Below are 19436 nucleotides of genomic sequence, written 5' to 3'. Positions count from 1 at the left end.
TATGTACCAGTAAATAAAGTCTGTAGTGACTTGAAAAGTGTATCTTGTTGGACTTTCCTAAGCAGAGAATTCTACTCTACAGTCTGTATAAAGTGATTTGTCTGAAGTTGGAGGCTGTAAGGTGTGTTTGTTTGTGTATGTGGGAAACAGCTGTCATGCAGAAACATAGCGTCTCTTAGACACAAACATGAAATACTCTGTGGTGCTTTTGAAAGTACAGATTAAGTCTGTACCGCAGAGTACTGAACGTTCATCAAAAGCCAGATAGAATAGCATGGTAATCTTAGGTCTCAGCGACAACAAAAGATCAGAGAGTTCAAACAAAGCTCTTCTGGTCAGAGTTGCAATGATAAAGTCACCACGTTGAGTCTGTATGATCAAACACATTTACAAAAAGCAAGATTTGATTAAACCGAAACCAGCTAGACGCCACTGGGCTTTTCCCACATGTCATATGATGCTGTGACGGACAGACAATACTGCTATTTTGACCATCATTGTCAGTCTAGCTGTCGGACAGGTGTCAACGGTAAAGAAAATCATTAGAGTGGATGTCATTACATGCGTGTTTTCCAGACGACATACAAAGAGCCCTAGTATGCTATTGTTGTCTAGAACAGTCATTTGTCAGCAAGCATGCTTATTCACCCGAAGATTTCAAAAATCTAGATTTCAAATCTGGAAATAAACAAGTTTTAAGATTTGAAAAAAAAAAAAGATATGATGTGAAATAATGATATGAATCAGAAATATTTAATACTGGACATTATTTTTAGATCACTATTCAAATAAGCTAATTTCCTAATTTTGTACAAAAGGTCAGGTGTTCTTTGTTCTACTGAATCTGTAATTACACAAACTTTATTTTTTTAAATTCTGTTTTTCACTGTATACTCATAATACAGTATGTTGTAAATTAAATGAAATATTTGTATTGTTAAAAAGAAGCATATTTACTAGTGCTCTCACACCTGTGTATTTAAACTAAGCTTTTTGCGTATGTGTTTTGTGTCGGTATCATTAACGCGCTTCTGGGTGATTCCCATTGTCTAGTTACCAACTTTAGTGTTACTATCAACACTCAGTCATATTCAAATGTGTCCAACATCCTGTTTGTCCACTGGTGTACCAGTAGAGATTAGCTCATAAATCACAGGAAAAGGAAAAGTCCCTCTTTAGAGCTTTAGGGTTATCATTCTGTTCACTTTCAGGTGTGTGTTGCTGTCTCTGGTGTTCATTTTATACCCTCAGGAGAGAAAGCAGCTCATTTTTCAACTGTTAAACAAGAAAAGCTGTGCAAATACGCTGTTTAAACATGCCAGTAACTACTCTATCTTTTCATTTTAACAGACGGAGGAGAAATCACAGTCAGAGGTGAGGACATGTTTTTCCTTTCGCAAAAACAACACACACGCGGCCCCCCACATACCTGTGAACCGCACTGCCGTCACCTGTAGCGCGTTTATTCACCACCATTGACCTGTTGTGAACACAAACTGTGGGTGGATTCACGGTCGGCTCTCATTTCGTCGCACATCTCTGTGATCTTTACATCCACCTGTGCAACACACCTCTATTCTCTACATACACCTGCAAACTGTTTCCCCCCTTTGATACCAAATTACAAAGTTCTCTTTCCACGACACACCTGGATCCCTTGTGTGTGCCTCCTTTTCCTCTTCTTTTCATCTGTGCGTTTTTCTTCCTCTTTTCAACCCGTTTCTCTTCTGCATTTTTTCTTTCCAGATCCGCAAGCTGCGTCGAGAATTGGATGCCTCCCAGGAAAAGGTGTCCGCCCTGACAACGCAACTTAGTGCCAATGTAGGTGGACACAGATACATAGTTCTGAGACTGCTCTTTATTCTTTTATTATATATACAGGGCATGATTAATTCACAATTCAGTATCTAGTGTCAGTTTTCATCCTGAGGCATCTTATAAATGGTATTATCGTAATCGCAGTGACGCCTGTGTGGGTTGTGTATGTGATTTATGTTAGCGTTGATCATGACCTCATTGTAGTTTCCATTTGTCGTTATATTATCATACAGTAACACTATGTCTTAAACAACACTGGCTATTGTAAAACTCTTCCTACACTTAACGTATACTTACCCATGTAGTTGAACCTGTTATGTTTAAAAAAATTAAACCTGTTTTTAAAGATCACTCTACTATATGATATAGTTGCAATTATAAAAAATAAAGTCAAAACATGAGATGCATAAAGTTTTGGCATAAAGTTGCAATTATGAGAAAAAAGTGACCATTTTGAAATATAAAGTCATTTTGAGAGTACAGGTGAGAAATGGTCACAATTTTGAGATTTTGAGAAAAATTAAGAGAATTTTGAGAAAAAGTCAGAAAAAGAAAACGTTGTCAGAATCAGTCACAGTTGTGAGATATAAAATTACAATAGAGAGAAATTGTTGCAATTTTGAGATATAAGAAAATCACAATTGTAAGATGTGTAGTCATACCGTGTGATATAAAATTACATTTGTGAGAAATAGTTGTCGTTTTGAGGTATAGAATAAAAGTTGAAATTATCAGAAAAGTTACGATTGTGAGAAATAAATTTAATGTGAGATACAACATAAATAATCACAATTTTGAGGTATGAAGGTCAGTTATGCAAAAAATCATGAAAAAAGTTAAGTTCAGTTATGTAACTGTGAGATAGTTCTGTGAGGTATTTAAGTCACTTTATGACATATAAAGTCACAATTGTGAAACTAAATACTATTAAATACAATACAAATGCCACTGTATTTATAAAATATAACACACTAGACTAAATTATAATATACTCTGAGACTACTCAGAATAATTCAAGTCAGAACAGATCCGTGCGATTTCCACCAGAGAAATGGGCTGTGTTTGATTTGATGATTTATAGCTATAGACAAAGGGGAGTGCAGACCATGTTCAGTGGTTTTTATATGTTCTCCTAAAGATAAACGTATGCGTAAATCATAAAGACATGTCTCTTATGCCTAAGTCAAAGGAATCCTGTCTTGTAAGTACAAACTAGACAAGATTTTTTTTTAGATGTACTAACAAAAGAAGAGTTGTGTACTTAACAGCCATCAGTGCACTAAATGTGTACTAAACAGACAAGATTTTCTATTTTTGCTGCATTGTTTATTTATTCCATTTCAAGCTTGTGCGTAATGGTTTCTGATGTAACGTAGCACGCCATAAACTTGAACAATGTCAATTTTTGACATGCATGGAATGAGATGATTTATGTGTGTAAGACTTATATAGAACATTGTTTCAGTTTGATGATTATATCTGCTATGCAGACAAAACACTTCAGTGAGTGTTCAGCTACAGAACAGTGAGAAATATCCAAACAGAAAGAAGAAGAATGGTTAAAAAAAAAAAACAGGGCCCTTGAGACGGCAGTAAAACATGTCAAGGCCCCAGGCGGCCTCTTTGCTTTGTCTGTCTCAGTTATCAGTGTTAGGAGGAGCTTCACTGCTTCTTAATATATCGCTGTAGTTTAGTTATCAGAATCTGAGCTATCTATGGAACAGCAGAAGAGCTTTAGTGATGTTTGTTCTGAAGGGACCGGCTCTCTGATCTGGCTCCCTTTGAACCGCTACCCTTCCCATGGGTGCCCAGAGAAACACGCTCCCTCTCAGAAAGAAAAATATAGACAGGGAAGCTTTACGGAGGCAAATGACAGCTCCCAAGACCCTCTGGGATGTGAGGTGAGGTGATGACCCAGAAGAAAATTGTATGCTTAGTGGTCGTTTTTCCATAGTTTAGGAATATTAGCTTGGAAAGTTTTAACTTTGACTCATATTTTCTTTAAAATATCTCATGACAAATAAAACAGGAATTAATGAGACAATTTTGGTATATATATATATATATATATATATAAAATAGAATTTATATTTAAAATCTCTTTATTTCAAACTTTGTTATCTGAGCACAATTTAAGATGTGTTTGGGATCAATTTTGAAATTTTAGAGGATGCATATGTAAATATTCAGATTGTCTGAAAATTAAGGGACTAAAAAGCCTCCAATTGATCTCCATTTATTATCATTGTGGTCTGGGTGAAACAGTTGAAACTTGAAACTCTTAAAGTATTTAAGAGATCATTTGTAATTGTTTTCATTATTAAGGGGAAGATTAGATATAGAAGGAAAGTGAATTGTAACGAGAGGGTACATTAAGTTTGTGTTGTTGCTTGCAGGTCTTTGATACAGGCCAAAGTTTAGTTTCCACATCTAAGTGTTTGTTTAAAGGTAAAGAGTGTTTAGTAAGTTTAAACTTTGCTGCTTCAGTTGAACGTTTCAATAACCAGGCAGCTCCACGGGTCATGCAGTTCATGCAGCTTTGAATGAAAATAATTTTGAGGAATAAAATGTGCAATTATTAGGAAAAAAAGCTGCATGACAAAAAAACATACTTGTGAGATGAATGTCACAACAGTGAGAAATAAACTCACAATTTAGAGAAATAAACTGTCAGATAAAAGTCATATTGTTAGATATTAAATCACTTCATTTATTATGATAATAATCATTAAATCAATGAAGTAACAATTATGAAAAATAAATACTATTGGGGGCCACCGTGTATAGACTAGACTAAGTTATAATATACTGTGAGGCTACGCAGAATAATTCAAGTCAGAACAGAGAAATGGACTGTTGGGGAAAAAATGGGGGGAAAATGGAAATTTAAGCTTTTCTGCTTCTGTTGAACAGTTCAATAACCAGGCAGCTCCCACACAGGTCATGAAGTTCATGCAGCTTTGAACGAGTGCATTTGTTCTTATCATCTCAAGGTGAAAGCTTTGCTTAGACATTTAATTTAACCACCTTAAAGGCAGATTGCACAATATCTGTGTGTTATGTGAATAGTGTATTATAGTGCAGCTATGATGCATGCATGCATGCATGCAAAAAAAACATTTTGAACTTGGATGAACCCTCTTTCCTAATTTTACCTGTTTTTCTCCACAGGCCCACCTGGTGGCAGCGTTTGAGCAGAGTTTGGGCAACATGACCATCCGACTCAAGAGCCTCACCATGACCGCAGAACAGAAAGTAAATATCAACACGCTTGCATTTGAATTGATCACGCTTGTTCATTAATAAACTTAAACAGAATATGATTTTGTAGATGCAATGTCATTAAATATATATTTGTATGTTAGGACTCTGAGCTGAACGAGTTGAGGAAAACCATTCAGCTGCTAAAGAAGCAAAACGCAGTGGCTCAAGCGGCCATCAATGGCGTCATCAATACTCCAGAACTCACCTGCAAGAATGACCGCACAGGTGAGGAAAAGAAAATCAATAAATCAAGACTTTTTTTTTTTTCAGTTTGACTTCATATTTGAAATCTCTTGACGTTTGATTTAAAACTTTTTTGTAATCTATCTTTTCCCTTGACGTGAATAATTACATAAAATTATGTATTTTGACCATTCTGTATATAGTTTTCAGACATTGCTGTGTTCTGATGTATTGTACAGTATTGTTTAGTTTTGCTGTTTGAACACTAAATGGCACACTTGATGTCAACCAAAATCTCTTTTTGTTTATCAGGTAATAATGGTTCAGCCCCCGGAGCGCAGCCAGACCTGCGCATGCGCAGACAGCACTCGTCTGACAGCGTCTCCAGCATCACCAGCGCCACCAGCCACTCCAGCCTGGGCTCCAACATAGACAACCCCGACTCCAGCAGCAAGAAGAAGAAGAAGAACTGGGTGTGTACACAACAACATTTAAAAAAACAAAAAAGATGGTTCACCCAAAAATGACAATTCTCTAATCCTTTACTCAGCCTCAAATTATTCCAAACCGGCATGAGTTTCTTTCTTCTGCTGAATACACAAGAAGATAATTTGAAGAATGTTGGTTACCGGGCATTTTCCAGTCCCCACCTATACTATAGAAGTCAGTGGTGACCATCAACTGTTTGGTTACCCTTATTGTTCAAAATATTTTATTTTATGTTCAACAGAAGAAAGAAACTCATGCAGGTTTGGAACAATTTGAGGCTGAGTAAATGAAAGAAATGTTCAACCATTGCAAACGTGTGTTTCTTCATTATGCATTTTATTTGCGTCTAACATTTGTCTTTTATGTTTTTGTCTGAAGTTGCTAAAACTTGAAATATAAATAAATACTACTAACAAACTATCTAGTGTGATAGTAAACTTTTTGTAGTGGAAGTTAGTTTACCATACACATAGAGTTTAATATTGTACTTCCTGTTTTGCTGGATCATGCTGACTGTAGCTGGTGACCTGTGCTGGAGGTGACGTGTCAGATGATGAATATGAATATGAATATGTATGTTAAATAATAATGACAATAGTTATCATGTTATGTTTAGACAAGTGTAACATTGACAGGCTAGCAGTCCTTGTAGATTTATATACACTGTTCAGAAGTTTAAGGTCAGCTTGCTTGTCTTTAAAAGAAATTATTAATTCTGTTCCATAAGGATGCATTGAGCAAAAGTGTCATGAACGACATTTACAATGCTAAAAAAATCCAAATTCTGTTCCTTTGGACTTTCAACATCGATAATGACAAAAAAATACATTTCTTTTGCACCAAATCAGCATATTAGAATGATGCTGAAAATTCAGATTTCCATCACAGGAATAAATTACGTTTTAAAATATATTCAATCAGAAAACCTGTTATTTTAAACTGATTACTGTTTTTACTGTGTTTTTGATTAAATAAATGCAGCCTTAGTGAGCATATGAGACTTACTTCTTTCAAACTTTTGAACAGTAGTGGACACCAGCAGTTTGAGTTTTAAATGCTTAGAATCCCAGTTTGTGTTGTTAATTTTGCTAACAATTATTTTTCGACTGAATTTAGTTGTGTTTAAATTGGTCATTTAGTTTTGTAGGTGCATTACTGTTTGTAAAAAAAGGTCATATTAGCCTGGTAGTACAGTTGGCCATCTAGTGTGTTGGAGAATGGTAACGAGCTTAAGTAAGTCCCTATTCCTGCAGTTGATTTGTGTTATTCTGTGCGCATTGGTCCTGGTGGACGAATCACTGAGGGGCTTGTCTTGGTCTTGAGGAGTCTTTAAGTGAAACATGTGTTGTAATTTAACAAGACTCTCTGACAGTGATCTGACATCATGCAGCTTGTGCTTCAGACCCCTGTGCAGGACACAAACACACACGGCTGAATGTGCTTTTCTGTGTCTCTCTTTGTTTTTCGCTGTGCTGTCGCTTCATATGGCAGGTGTATGAGGTAAGAGTGTGTGTACAGAGAATCCTGCACACCTGTCTTTGGTTAGCCCAGCTTCACACCACTAACCCTGCTAACTCTTAGATGTACTAATGTACTGCTCCTCAGCCTGCTGTCTGTCTCTCACCTACTCTGTCCTTCCAAACCCCTTTCCCCTCTTTTTTGAAATAATGTCTTACAGTGATTTATATGTTTATTTATACAATTAAACTGACATTTATTTTAGTGTATAGTTTTACACAGGACAGCAAAGTCTGCAGAAATGTTCCATGACCTGTCAATGGGATCATGAGTTCTTGAATTCTTGATGATAAATTCCTCTTCTTTGAACTTCTATGAAGTACTTGATTTATCTGATCGTGAACTACTTCTCAGTTTTTAAATTCTTGATAATGTTCTTATTTTCTTTTTAGATTTTTTTTAGATTTTACATAATTTTACAGTTTATTTGACAACTTTTTGATTATGAACTACATTTTAATTTTATTATAAACCTTTTGATTCTGAGCGTCTTTGTTTAATATATTATTTTAAACTTTATTATAAACTTATTATAATTTTGTTATTTTTTATTTTACATTTATTGATAATAAACCTTGTGATTATGCACTTCTTATTTTGATTTTATTTATTTATTTTTAATTTTACATTTATTATAAACCTTTTGATTCTGAGCTTCTGTTTATATATATATATATATATATATATATATTATTTTAAACTTTAAAAATTATTTATTATAATTTTATATTTTGATTTTACATGATAATAAACCTTGTGATTATGCACTTCTTATTTTGATTTTTTTTAGCAGTTTGCTTTTTATTTAAAACTACTTAATTGTAAACTTTTTATTTTTTGTTTTTTATTTTAAACATCTCGATTTTGAACTGTTATCAATGTTTAACTTTTTCTTTTATTTTAAACTTTTGTAACTATAGAGAAATAAATACTATTGTATTGTAAACACTGTTTAAAATAACTGTCAAAATGACTAAAATAAAAGTTTAAAAGCTCAGCACATTAAAATCTACACATAAAACAACACAGATGGCTGCTTTATCTTCAATCTTTGACATGAATGATGCTCAACCCTGCCTTTTTATTTTACGCTGTTTCTCCTTTGCTGTTTTACTCCCCTGTCTGCACTGTACTGCTTCTCTTACACATATTTAAGTGCTGCCTCGTCATTTTTTGAGAAACTGTCACCTTTATGATCTTCTCTCTGTTCTCTCTGTTGTCATTTCAGCTGCGGAGCTCCTTCAAACAGGCATTCAGTAAGAAGAAATCACCCAAATCAGCCTCGTCCCACTCAGACATTGAGGAGATGACGGATTACTCTCTCCCTTCCTCTCCCAAACTCCCTCACAACGGCACCTCAGCCCTGCTGCTCCGCAACACACACTCCAGCTCAATGTGAGTGTGTAATCCTGGTCCTCATCATGGACCAGGATTATTAAATAAAACTATTCAAAACAATTTTGTTAATTAAAATAAATCTGAAATAAAATATAAATATCGGATTAAATATTTATTATATTTATACTGGATATTGTGCTATGTTAACATCTAAGTGCTCTTTTCTTCTAACAACATGTGTGTTGTCATGTAGACTGTCAGACTGTCTGGATGGGGAGGCGGAGACTGTGATGCAGCTGCGTAACGAGCTGCGAGAGAAGGAGATGAAGTTGACGGACATTCGACTGGAAGCCCTAAGCTCCGCCCACCAGCTGGACCAGCTGCGGGAGGTTATGAACCGCATGCAGGTGTGAGACTGACCTTCACGTTACCTTCTTGCAGTACCACAAATCAGATTTATTAGAACAATTACCCGAGATGCTTCCTTTTGCAACAGTGTTTTTCATTATTGTTTAGTAGAAAAGAGAAATCTTACATATTTTATCACTGTGTGGGTGGTCTGATAGGTGGAGATCGAGAAGTTAAAGGTGGAAAATGATCGTCTTAAGTTGGAAAGCCAAGGCAGTGGGAGCAGGGTGTCCTCTCAAGTGTCCGTCTATAACCCGGCCCTGACCCCCACGCCTGGCCTTTCTCAACACAGCCTCAACCTCACAGAGTCCACCAGCTTCGGTATGAGCATACATGTTATTCTTTGTTATTTTTTCCCTAAAGTTTGTTTTGGAGCTATATGCAAGAAAAAAAATCCTAAAAGAACATTACAGATCTAGTCTGTCTTCTTTTAGACATGTTGTTGGATGACTCTGGTGGAGACGGAAGTTCGCGTAAAGAGAGCAGACATGTGAAATTAGTTGTCAGTCTTCAAGAGGACGTCATGTGGAAAGAGGTCAGCTCTTTCGCCTTTTTGCAGGAGGATTTTTAAAAATGCCCCATTTGAGAGGATTTTTGTTTTAATGATGCGTCTTCTGTCTCCCACAGGACTGCAGGACTCGGGACTTTCTGATTGGCTGCATTGGTGTCAGTGGAAAAACCAAGTGGGATGTTCTGGATGGGGTTGTGCGGCGCTTGTTTAAGGTAAATGAATTCATATACATTGCTGTAATCATTTGTTGATAATGAACCGTTTACATTCAGAAGCATTACACAGTGGTTCATTAAACTATTTTATGGGTACTTAATCTTTTGCGAAGTCTCTAGAAAGAAAGAAAGAAAAATATTTTTTTGCGAACTTTAAGTTGCTTTTGTAAATACATTTTACAAAGTATTTTTTCATTTTTTCAAAATCAGCATGAAATCAGTACAACAAACACTACCAACATCTATAATGACACTAACAAAATTACTTTACAGATGTTTTTCACAATTTAAATATGTATATTTTTAATAATTAAATGAACGAGATTTGTTTGTGTTAGAGTAGACTACTGACAATTTCTTGTAATGGAGGAAATATCCTTAATTGTTATGAAAATATCAAAAATATGGGGGGGGGGGGTAATTGCTAATTTTAAAAAAATAATTGCTACTTATTTGTTTTGTAGCTTTATGCAAGAATAAAAGCACATTACAGATAACTACAGAAAATAATTTACAGAAATTAATTGCTAAATAATTGAAAATGTTTGCTAATTATTTTAGGGGTGAAATATGACCTGGATATATTTGACTGTTGATGTTTACCATATAACATAAAGCAGCCATCCTGATTATTTTATAAAAATTAGTGGATAGCTGTTGGATTGATTATCTGATTGTCTCTGTAGGAGTATATCAGGCATGTTGATCCGGTCAGTCATCTGGGTCTGGGTTCAGACAGTGTGGAGGGTTATCGTATTGGAGATGTGATCCGGTCCAGTGCAGCAGACACACCTGAACTCCTGCCCTGTGGATACCTTGTGGGAGAGAATGACACAATCAACATCTCACTCAAAGGTTCACACAATGAAAAGTTTTATTCATTCTCATTATTTGTCAGAATTGTTTTGTATTTCAGCTGTTATTAACACTGTGAGTGTTTCTCTCGTTTCAGATGTGAACTCTCAGTCTGAGGATTCTCTGGTCTTCGAGACGCTGATCCCCAAACCAATGCTCCAGCGCTACGTGTCTTTGCTCCAGGAACATCGCAGGATCATCCTTTCAGGCCCCAGCGGCACTGGAAAATCCTACCTGGCCCACAGACTGGCAGAGCATCTGGCGCTACGAGAGGGCAAACTGCTCAGTGACAGCAACATCGTCACCTTCAACATCGACCATAAATCCAGCAAGGTGAGAACTGCTCTCTTTTACTTGGTTTGTGAGCCGAGTTGTTTGTATCATTTCTACATCATTTTAAACTCTAGTTTATATAACTTCTATGTCAAAAGAGCAAGGAAAATTCATTTGTGACCCTGGACCACAAAACCAGTCATAAGGGTCAATTTTCTGAAATTGAGATTTATACATTTTCTGAAAGCTGAATAAATTTACATTTAGTCATTTGGCAGACAGAAATAAGCTTTCTATTTGACTATTTGAAAATCTGGAATCTGAGGGTGCAACAAAATCTAAATATGGAGAAAATTGCCTTTAAAGTTCTCCAAATGAAGTTCTTAGCAATGCTATTACTAATCAAAAATTAAGTTTTGATATATTTACAGTAGTAAATGTACAAAATATCTTCATGGAACATGATCTTTACTTAATATCCTAATGATTTTTGGCGTAAAAGTAAAATAGATCATTTTGACGCAAACAATGTATTGTTGGCTATTGCTACAAATACCCGTGCAACTTCTATCTACAAAACATAAAATTAAAATGACTAGCTAACAAGATATGACCCATCCTTGTACATTAGAAAGTAAAGATGTGTATATTTATTTGCTAGGAGTTGCGTCAGTACTTAGCAAATATAGTGGAGCAGTGCAGCGCTGCTGGACAGGACACTGAAGCCCCTCTGGTGCTCATTCTGGACAACCTTCATCACATCAGTTCACTGGGGGAGATCTTCAACGGCTTGCTTAACTGCAAATACCAGCGCTGGTGAGCCTGCCTTTTTATATTTTTTTTATTAAATACGTTCAAATGTTTGAAGTCAATGTGATTTTTTCTGAAAAAAATCCATACTTTTATTCAGTAGAGACATTAAAGTGACAGCAAAGACATTTATAATGTTACAGAAGATTTCTATTTCAAATAAATGCTGTTCTTTTGCTTTTCCACAAAAAACAGCAGCACAACTGTTTTCCACATTGATGCAGCAAATCAGCATATTACAGTGATTTCTGAAGGATCATGTGACACTGAAGGCTGAAGAAATGATAATGAAAATTCAGCTTTGCATCACAGGAATAAATTACTTTTTAAACTGAATTAGAATAGAAAGCTGTTATTTTCAATTGGAATAATATTTCAAAATATTATCGTTTTTTACTGTATTTTGTGGCCACAAGTGACTTTCAAAATCATTTAAAAATCTTACCAACCCCAACCTTTTGAACAAAGTGTATATTAAAGTGTATATTAAAAAAAGAATATTTATGTGCACACTATAATGTCACTACAGTCAGTGTAACAAAAGCATACTAATGAACACAGCAATAATAAGTGTGTGTGCCATTAACGGTTTTATTTTGTCTCTCTGTATTTGCAGCCCATATATAATCGGCACGATGAGTCAGGCGACATCTTCTGCTCCAAACCTGCAACTTCATCATAACTTCAGGTACAAAACTGCTCTCTGATTTGTCTTCAATTAGCCCTAAAATAATACCTTGGCCTGAATGGGGAAACTGCTATAGAGTGACCTCTAGATGGCGCCATTGTGCTGCAATTGCAATTGTTAACAGCAATGAAGAGATTCTTATTGTCCTTTACATCTCAATGAACAGTGTGTGTGCGCATATGTGTGTGTGTGTATATATATATATATATATATATATATATATATATATATATATATATATATATATATATAAAATAAGTTCCCTTTTTGTTTATGTATTTCTATTAAATGCTAACATGAGCAACATGTGATTTCTGTCCTAGATGGGTGCTGTGTGCTAATCACATGGAGCCGGTGAAAGGTTTCCTGGGCCGGTTTCTAAGGAGGAAGCTGATTGAGACAGAGATCGGCAGCCGAACACGTAACCCGGAGCTGGTGAAGATCATAGACTGGATCCCTCAGGTCTGGCACCACCTCAACCGCTTCCTGGAGGCCCACAGCTCATCTGACGTGACCATTGGTACGGAGATAACCCACCATACTGAAACCAAATATTAACAGACTGTTCCCAGTGTCACTAATTCGCTCTGCAAGAGTTGAACGCGAGTCTCATGTCTCTTCATCCAGGTCCACGTTTGTTCCTATCATGTCCGATGGATGTGGACGGTTCTCGCGTTTGGTTCACTGACCTGTGGAACTACTCCATCATCCCCTACATGCTGGAGGCTGTCAGAGAAGGCTTACAGGTAACATTTGCCCTCTTATATAGTAAAATCTGCCTTTTTGACGGTCACTGATATCTTTTTCTTTATTAAATGTCACTATAAAAGTGACTTCACACAAAGTAGTTCTTTCTTGCCTCTCCATAGCTCTCAATTTATAAAAACAAACTATTTATCGATTGTCTATTTGTTTGCGTTTGTTTAGCTGTACGGTCGCAGAGCTGCATGGGAGGATCCTGCTCTGTGGGTTCTGGAGACTTTTCCATGGGCAGCTTCTCATCAGCACCCTGATTGGCCAGCTTTGCTGCAGCTCCGCCCAGAGGACGTGGGCTTCGATGGATACTCCGCCTCCAGAGAGGGCCTTAACAAACAGAGCACTCAGAGTGACAGTGATGCCGACCCACTGGTGAGAAACACTAACTGATAAAAGCATTAGTTTAGTGTTTATTCTTACAGTTTATGATTTTCTGACAAACATTGCAATAGTTACGAGTAAAGGTCATTGCACACTCAGTCCGAAATTTTCACACGTTAAAAAATAAATACGACCTCAAATTGTGTCAATCACGTTTACACACTGCCTCCGAAACTTTCGTCCATCATAAAAAAAAAAAAAATAGGATCATGTTCGATTTTCTGCATTTTTGCATCCGTAGCATGCATTTTAATAGAAAGGGATGAGGAATACGAAAAAATGGAAAAACGCATGCGAAAATTTCGGACTCAGTGTGCAATGGCCTTAAAAATAACTATTTTTCATACCTCACGATCTGTAGGTGACGCTGTCCCCAAAGTTGGCAGGTATCCTCAGATCATGGTGCTAGCATGTTTCGCTTTGCTAGTTTTTTGCTACTATTGAGATACAGCTTCTCATCTGACTTTGGGTCAGCATCAGCAATTTGTGTCATCAAAACTTTTGGACATAGGCAAAAATAAAAATCCAGGCATTTACAGGCAGCTTTGTGTGGATCGGTCCATCGATCATTTGAACCAATTGTGAACTCAATCAATTTTGAAGGAATAGTGAAAAAACTAAATAGTGATTTTCAAAATGGCACCTACTGTAATGAGTGAAGTCTAAGGTATTGAATATGATCAGCATTATTTACAAAAATATGCTGTTTGTTGCACAAGTTTATAGCTAAAAATGCAAAACTCGCACAAAAAAAAAATGTTGGGGACATAATAGAGAAGAAAATTGGTCTTGGAAGTTGGAAATTGGTTGCTCAATAAAATCATAATATAAACAATGGCTGAAAATAATTCACACATAATAATTTATGTAAATTTTTGAACGATGAATACTTAACTGTTTCATTCTACCATGCCATGTTGAGATCAGATGACCTAATGAATGTAACTTACTAACTAAGTACTAGTACTTAAAATAATTTCAGTTAGTTTTTTACGTTTACATTTTTCATCTAATATTTATATTTCTTTTTCTTTGTTTTATTTTTTAATTTTTTAATTTCACTTATTTAAAATAATAAAAATGATCAGTTGCATCACGTTTTTTATGACAAAAAATTGAATGTTGACATTTCTGGAATTTGGGTACTTTGTATGCATCAGAAATGCGACGAAAAAAAATGTAAAGAGCAAAACTGATATAAATTTGACATAAAAGTATATTTGTGCATGTGCGTTGTATAAATACATATTTTATATATTTAAATATAAAAAACTTTCAATTCTTAATGCACCTCTACAGGTCAAAGATACGGGAAAACAAATTAGTATGTTCTAGATTTAGTCATTTCTTTATACTTCAAATATGACTTCTTTTTAAACACGTGTAATGCCATCAGGCCTGACTGTTATTTTTGTGTGTTGTGAACAGATGAACATGCTCCTGCGTCTGAAAGAAGCGGCCAGCTGCTCCAGCCCGCAGAGCTACGACAGCGACTCCAATAGTAACAGTCACCATGACGATATCCTGGACTCTTCGCTGGAGTCCACGCTATGATCCAGCCTGATCCGTTATGCCATTTAACTCCTCGACTCTTAATGCTAGCCGAGGCAGCAGAGTCAAGTCATTACATCACATCTATGGGTGCTGGTAACCCAAATATAGAATGATGCTTCATATATAAAAAAAGATATATAGAGAAATATATATGCGCCAAAACTCAACAGTACTTCAGTTTTAATTTGACAACAAAATCAGAAGTGCTTTGTCCCATTTTTTACCTCAAAAGTAGAAGTGCGGTCACATTAGCTAAACTTTATGGGCAAAAGGGTTCATTGTCTGTCGTCAGTAATGTAGCGATGTATGAAACAGAGCTCACACAATTCACTTTCAAACCAAATGGTAAATCCGAGTGGCCAACCTGAATCTGCTGCGAAATCTGCATAGATACATTTTCCGCTATCACACGAAATTCCCGATTACGTGGATTCCTATTGAAATGAATGGATTTCACCTACAAAAATTCGCCAAACTTCGGTAAATGTGACCACACCTTACCTGTTGGAGAAACTTTCGCACACAATGCAATGCTCATTTGTCTTACTCTCTACTGGTGAAACAGAGGAATTACATCTAAAACCATCAGCGTCTCCTTCCTCAGCAGACCACTGTCATCACTCAAAAGAACACTGAGTTTCCCTGTATCGATGGACTTGCTCATGACTTTATAAAACCAGCTTGATCGGATGCTGACCATCATTTCATGTTTTACATAAGGATGAAATAGCATGGTGCTACACTTATGATTTTGGATTTATTTATTGTGATGATTGGAAAAAATACCTCGTTTGCCATCTGGGACGTGCTTTTGTTAGCCTTTTTTTTTTTAACCACCCATTCCTTAACTGCTGACCGCATGTTCCAGTATTCTACTGTAGCACAAAGCCTGTCTATCTATTTTTTACACTAGATTGCGCTCTGTTTTTGGTGCTGAATAGAATCTGGTGCCTTACTCCATTTTGGGGGGAAAAAAAGCGGCACTATGTTTTATACTTCTGAAAAACGCTGATTTTATTAACTACAGGGCTCTACGCTAGTCCTTTGCATTTGCCTAAAATAAACAGCCTCACAGTCATATCTTATCAGAGGTGCAATATGTGTGGTTTAGAAAAGAGAAAGTGGATAAAAGGAGTGGCAGGGCAACTGTAACCTCCATCTGTTTTGGAATTCACATTTTTAAGCAAAGTTGCTACACAGTTAAAGGGACATTTTACTTTCAAACATGTATGAGAGAAACGATCCTTTTTTTATATGTGAAATACATATGATCACTACTGGCACAGGTCATCTTGAGTGGTTCAGCTGGAAGGCTTTGCTTGGTGCTTTAAGATCTTCTCAACACATCTTGGCAAAAGCACAGTGAGAAATTGTTCATAATTTGGTGTATGAGTATACCTCATTGACCATTTTGGCCTTTTTCATGTACATATTTTGCATTCAATGTGAAACGTCCACATAGTCATTGGATTAATAATATACTGTATTTGCTGCTTTGTGATGCAAGGATGCTTCTGGAGGATTTGTACATAAAATTGTATCTTTGATTCTCTATAAGGAATATTATTTGGATGGACAGTGAGTTTCCTTGCATGGGAAAGCATAATATATGGGGCTCTTCAGTGTTTTCACCTTCTTGACGTTGTCAAATGCTGTTGGTATGGCGATGCAGGGTTTTAGTTCCACCGCTGCTTCCATTTCACTCCAGCGTATGATTCCTGTCAGTCATCGATCCTATGCAACATCATCGTGGATTTCAAATGGAAGCCAAATATCGTAGCTCTGTAATGCTGTCAGCACTGCCAATATGTTGTGTGTACACGGTGTATATAATTTGTGAATAATTTTAGGATATGTGCCTAATATTCATTTTCGTTGATGGATTATGATGATGATGAAATCATTTTAAGCACAAATGTTGTATGTGATTGTTGTAACTGAAATGGGAGGGCTATACCTGAATGGATTTCATGTCACTGAATGTGTACATCGTTTCTGGCTGTAATATATTAATGTAAATACTTGACTACCCTGCAGGCTGCATTTTGATGAATAATCTTTTTTCTAGCCGTTTATAACAGTGCTTGGAAATATGGAATATTTTGTGTACAGTGTCTTTTTCATCTTAACAGTCCCACGGATGGTCTGTGAAACACAGGCAGCCCATAAAGATTTACTGATTACCTTACCAGTTTTAAATTATTTGTAATTCAATAAACCTAGTAATTATTTATTAATGGTTTATTAGTTTGTTTTCATGACTTCATGCAAGCACAATGATGAAAAGCATACAAAAATATATCCACAGCATTTTTATATCAACATGTTCCATTCAATTATAGCATTAATTAAAAAAAAGTATTACAATAAAACAATTACAATTAATTAATGATTTTAAATATTTAAAACACAACCAATTTTAGTTAGTAAAGTAGTAAGTGATATTTTGTTAAATTCTAGGATAGGTGGACACCTTTTACATGACAGCTGTCATTCTAACTTTTCTTACGATACTTACAATACAACAAATAAACACAGACTAGTGTACATGAATTAGCTATACTTGCAAGAGTTTATATGAGCTTTGGGATCATTCTAATAAAGACCAGAAATAATGTTCATGTTTTTCATGTTAAACAATTTCGATATGGTGACAAAGAACACACCTAAAATGAAGCTGTGAGTACTAACCAATCACAGCACAATTAAAATAAATCTAAGGATCTAGAAAGTGTCACGTTACAGAAACGAGGTCTGGGTCCAAGAATGCAGGGAGGTGTCTTTAATAAAACAAACTAACACAAAGGCCAACACGGCACAATAAACAGAAACCAAAACAAAACATAACATAAGCAGATCTCAGAACAGGAAGCGGGACATGAATCACGGGTAACAACATATAATGAAAGCACACAGAGTGGTGAGAAGGTGGAAGCTATATAGTCCGTGGTGATGGGGATCAGCTGTGGGTGTAATGATTAGCCAGGTGTGTGCAATGAAACAGGTGTATGCGTGTAATCCTGTGAGTGGAGTCCGGGAGGAAGGGAGATGGCGACCTCTGGTGGGGAAGGGCAGACCTGCAGTCCGGCCTCGTGACAGTACCCCACCTTAAAGGAACGGCTTCCAGACGTTCCCCAAGATCCAACAGTCCGGAGGGGGGTGAAACAGTGAACAGGGGGAGGGATGGCGGGCCAGGTCCGTGTGGGGGCAGAGGGTCTGGAGATGGAGGCAGCGCAGGAAGCCAGGGCGGGTCTGGAGGAACGGACCAGGGGGGCTTCAGCCCAACAGGAACCCCAGGGCCCAGCCAGGGTGGGGCCGGAGGGACAAACCTGGCAGTGAGTTTAAGAACGGCCTCTGTGGCCGTGACAGGGCAGACAGTGAGTTCAGGAACGGCCTCTGTGGCCGTGACAGGGCAAACAGTGAGCTCAGGAACGGTCTCTGTGGCCGTGACAGGGCAGACAGAGAGCTCAGGAACGGTCTCTGTGGCCGTAACAGGGCAGACAGTGAGTTCAGGAACGGCCTCTGGCAGGGTAAGGAGCTCGAGTGGAGCCGGCAGAGCGAGAAGTTCGGGTAGAGCCGGCAAGGCGAGGAGCTCGGGTGGCGCCGGCAGGGCAAAGCGCTCGGGTGGCGCCGGCAGGGCAAGGAGTCTGGGTGGCGCCGGCAGGGCAAGGCGCTTGGGTGGCGCCGGCAGGGCAAGGAGTCTGGGTGGCGCCGGCAGGGCAAGGCGCTTGGGTGGCGCCGGCAGGGCAAGGAGTCTGGGTGGCGCCGGCAGGGCAAGGAGTCTGGGTGGCGCCGGCAGGGCAAGGAGTCTGGGTGGCGCCGGCAGGGCAAGGAGTCTGGGTGGCGCCGGCAGGGCAAGGCGCTTGGGTGGCGCCGGCAGGGCGAGGAGCACGGGTGGCGCCGGCAGGGCGAGGAGCTTGAGTGGCTCTAACACGGCCTCCTGGCCAGCAGTGAGCTCTTGGGAGGCCTCCTGGCCTTGTGAGACGGAAGCCTTCTTCCGTCTCTTCCTCCGTTTCCGGGAGCGGGATGCCGTGGCATACTCAGCCTCCACAGTGGGCGCCGCTGCGGCATTCTCGGCCACCTCTGGGGGATAGAGAGCGGCCACCGCCGCCTCGGGAGCGCTGCGAGCGTGCCCCGCCGACATCTCCGCCGCTAACTCCACCCTGAAGGCTGAGCCGCTCACCTGAAGAATCCTGTCGATGTAACCATCCAACGACTCCTCAGGGTCCCAGTATGGTGCTCGGGACCTGAACGGCTCAGCTAGACCACTCCAAAAAAAAACCACGAGACACTCCTTCTCAACGGTCGACTGCCGAGCCAACCCGATGAACTCCTTGGAGTAATCCTCCACGCTCCGATCCCCCTGGCGCATGTT

The 19436-nt window shown here is 38.1% G+C and overlaps 1 protein-coding gene across 1 annotated transcript in view; it reads left to right on the top strand.

The window, feature by feature from the left end:
* LOC306882475 (neuron navigator 2-like) overlaps positions 1 to 17297 on the top strand; it is a 204246-nt gene extending 186949 nt beyond the window's left edge. Inside the window, exons 22-40 of the mRNA XM_079437118.1 lie at positions 1351 to 1374; positions 1747 to 1821; positions 4990 to 5073; positions 5184 to 5307; positions 5578 to 5738; positions 7246 to 7254; positions 8501 to 8667; positions 8864 to 9017; positions 9177 to 9339; positions 9453 to 9553; positions 9646 to 9741; positions 10431 to 10599; positions 10697 to 10932; positions 11534 to 11688; positions 12299 to 12370; positions 12694 to 12890; positions 12998 to 13116; positions 13298 to 13498; positions 14936 to 17297. Coding sequence (XP_079293244.1) covers positions 1351 to 1374; positions 1747 to 1821; positions 4990 to 5073; positions 5184 to 5307; positions 5578 to 5738; positions 7246 to 7254; positions 8501 to 8667; positions 8864 to 9017; positions 9177 to 9339; positions 9453 to 9553; positions 9646 to 9741; positions 10431 to 10599; positions 10697 to 10932; positions 11534 to 11688; positions 12299 to 12370; positions 12694 to 12890; positions 12998 to 13116; positions 13298 to 13498; positions 14936 to 15061 — 2433 coding nt within the window. The 3' untranslated portion in view covers positions 15062 to 17297. The remainder of the gene's footprint in view (positions 1 to 1350; positions 1375 to 1746; positions 1822 to 4989; positions 5074 to 5183; positions 5308 to 5577; positions 5739 to 7245; positions 7255 to 8500; positions 8668 to 8863; positions 9018 to 9176; positions 9340 to 9452; positions 9554 to 9645; positions 9742 to 10430; positions 10600 to 10696; positions 10933 to 11533; positions 11689 to 12298; positions 12371 to 12693; positions 12891 to 12997; positions 13117 to 13297; positions 13499 to 14935) is intronic.
* The last annotated feature ends 2139 nt before the right edge of the window (positions 17298 to 19436 follow it).

This window comes from Barbus barbus (assembly GCF_936440315.1).
Source record: "Barbus barbus genome assembly, chromosome: 2".
NCBI lineage: Eukaryota > Metazoa > Chordata > Actinopteri > Cypriniformes > Cyprinidae > Barbus > Barbus barbus.
This window is presented reverse-complemented; position numbering and strand designations above follow the sequence as displayed.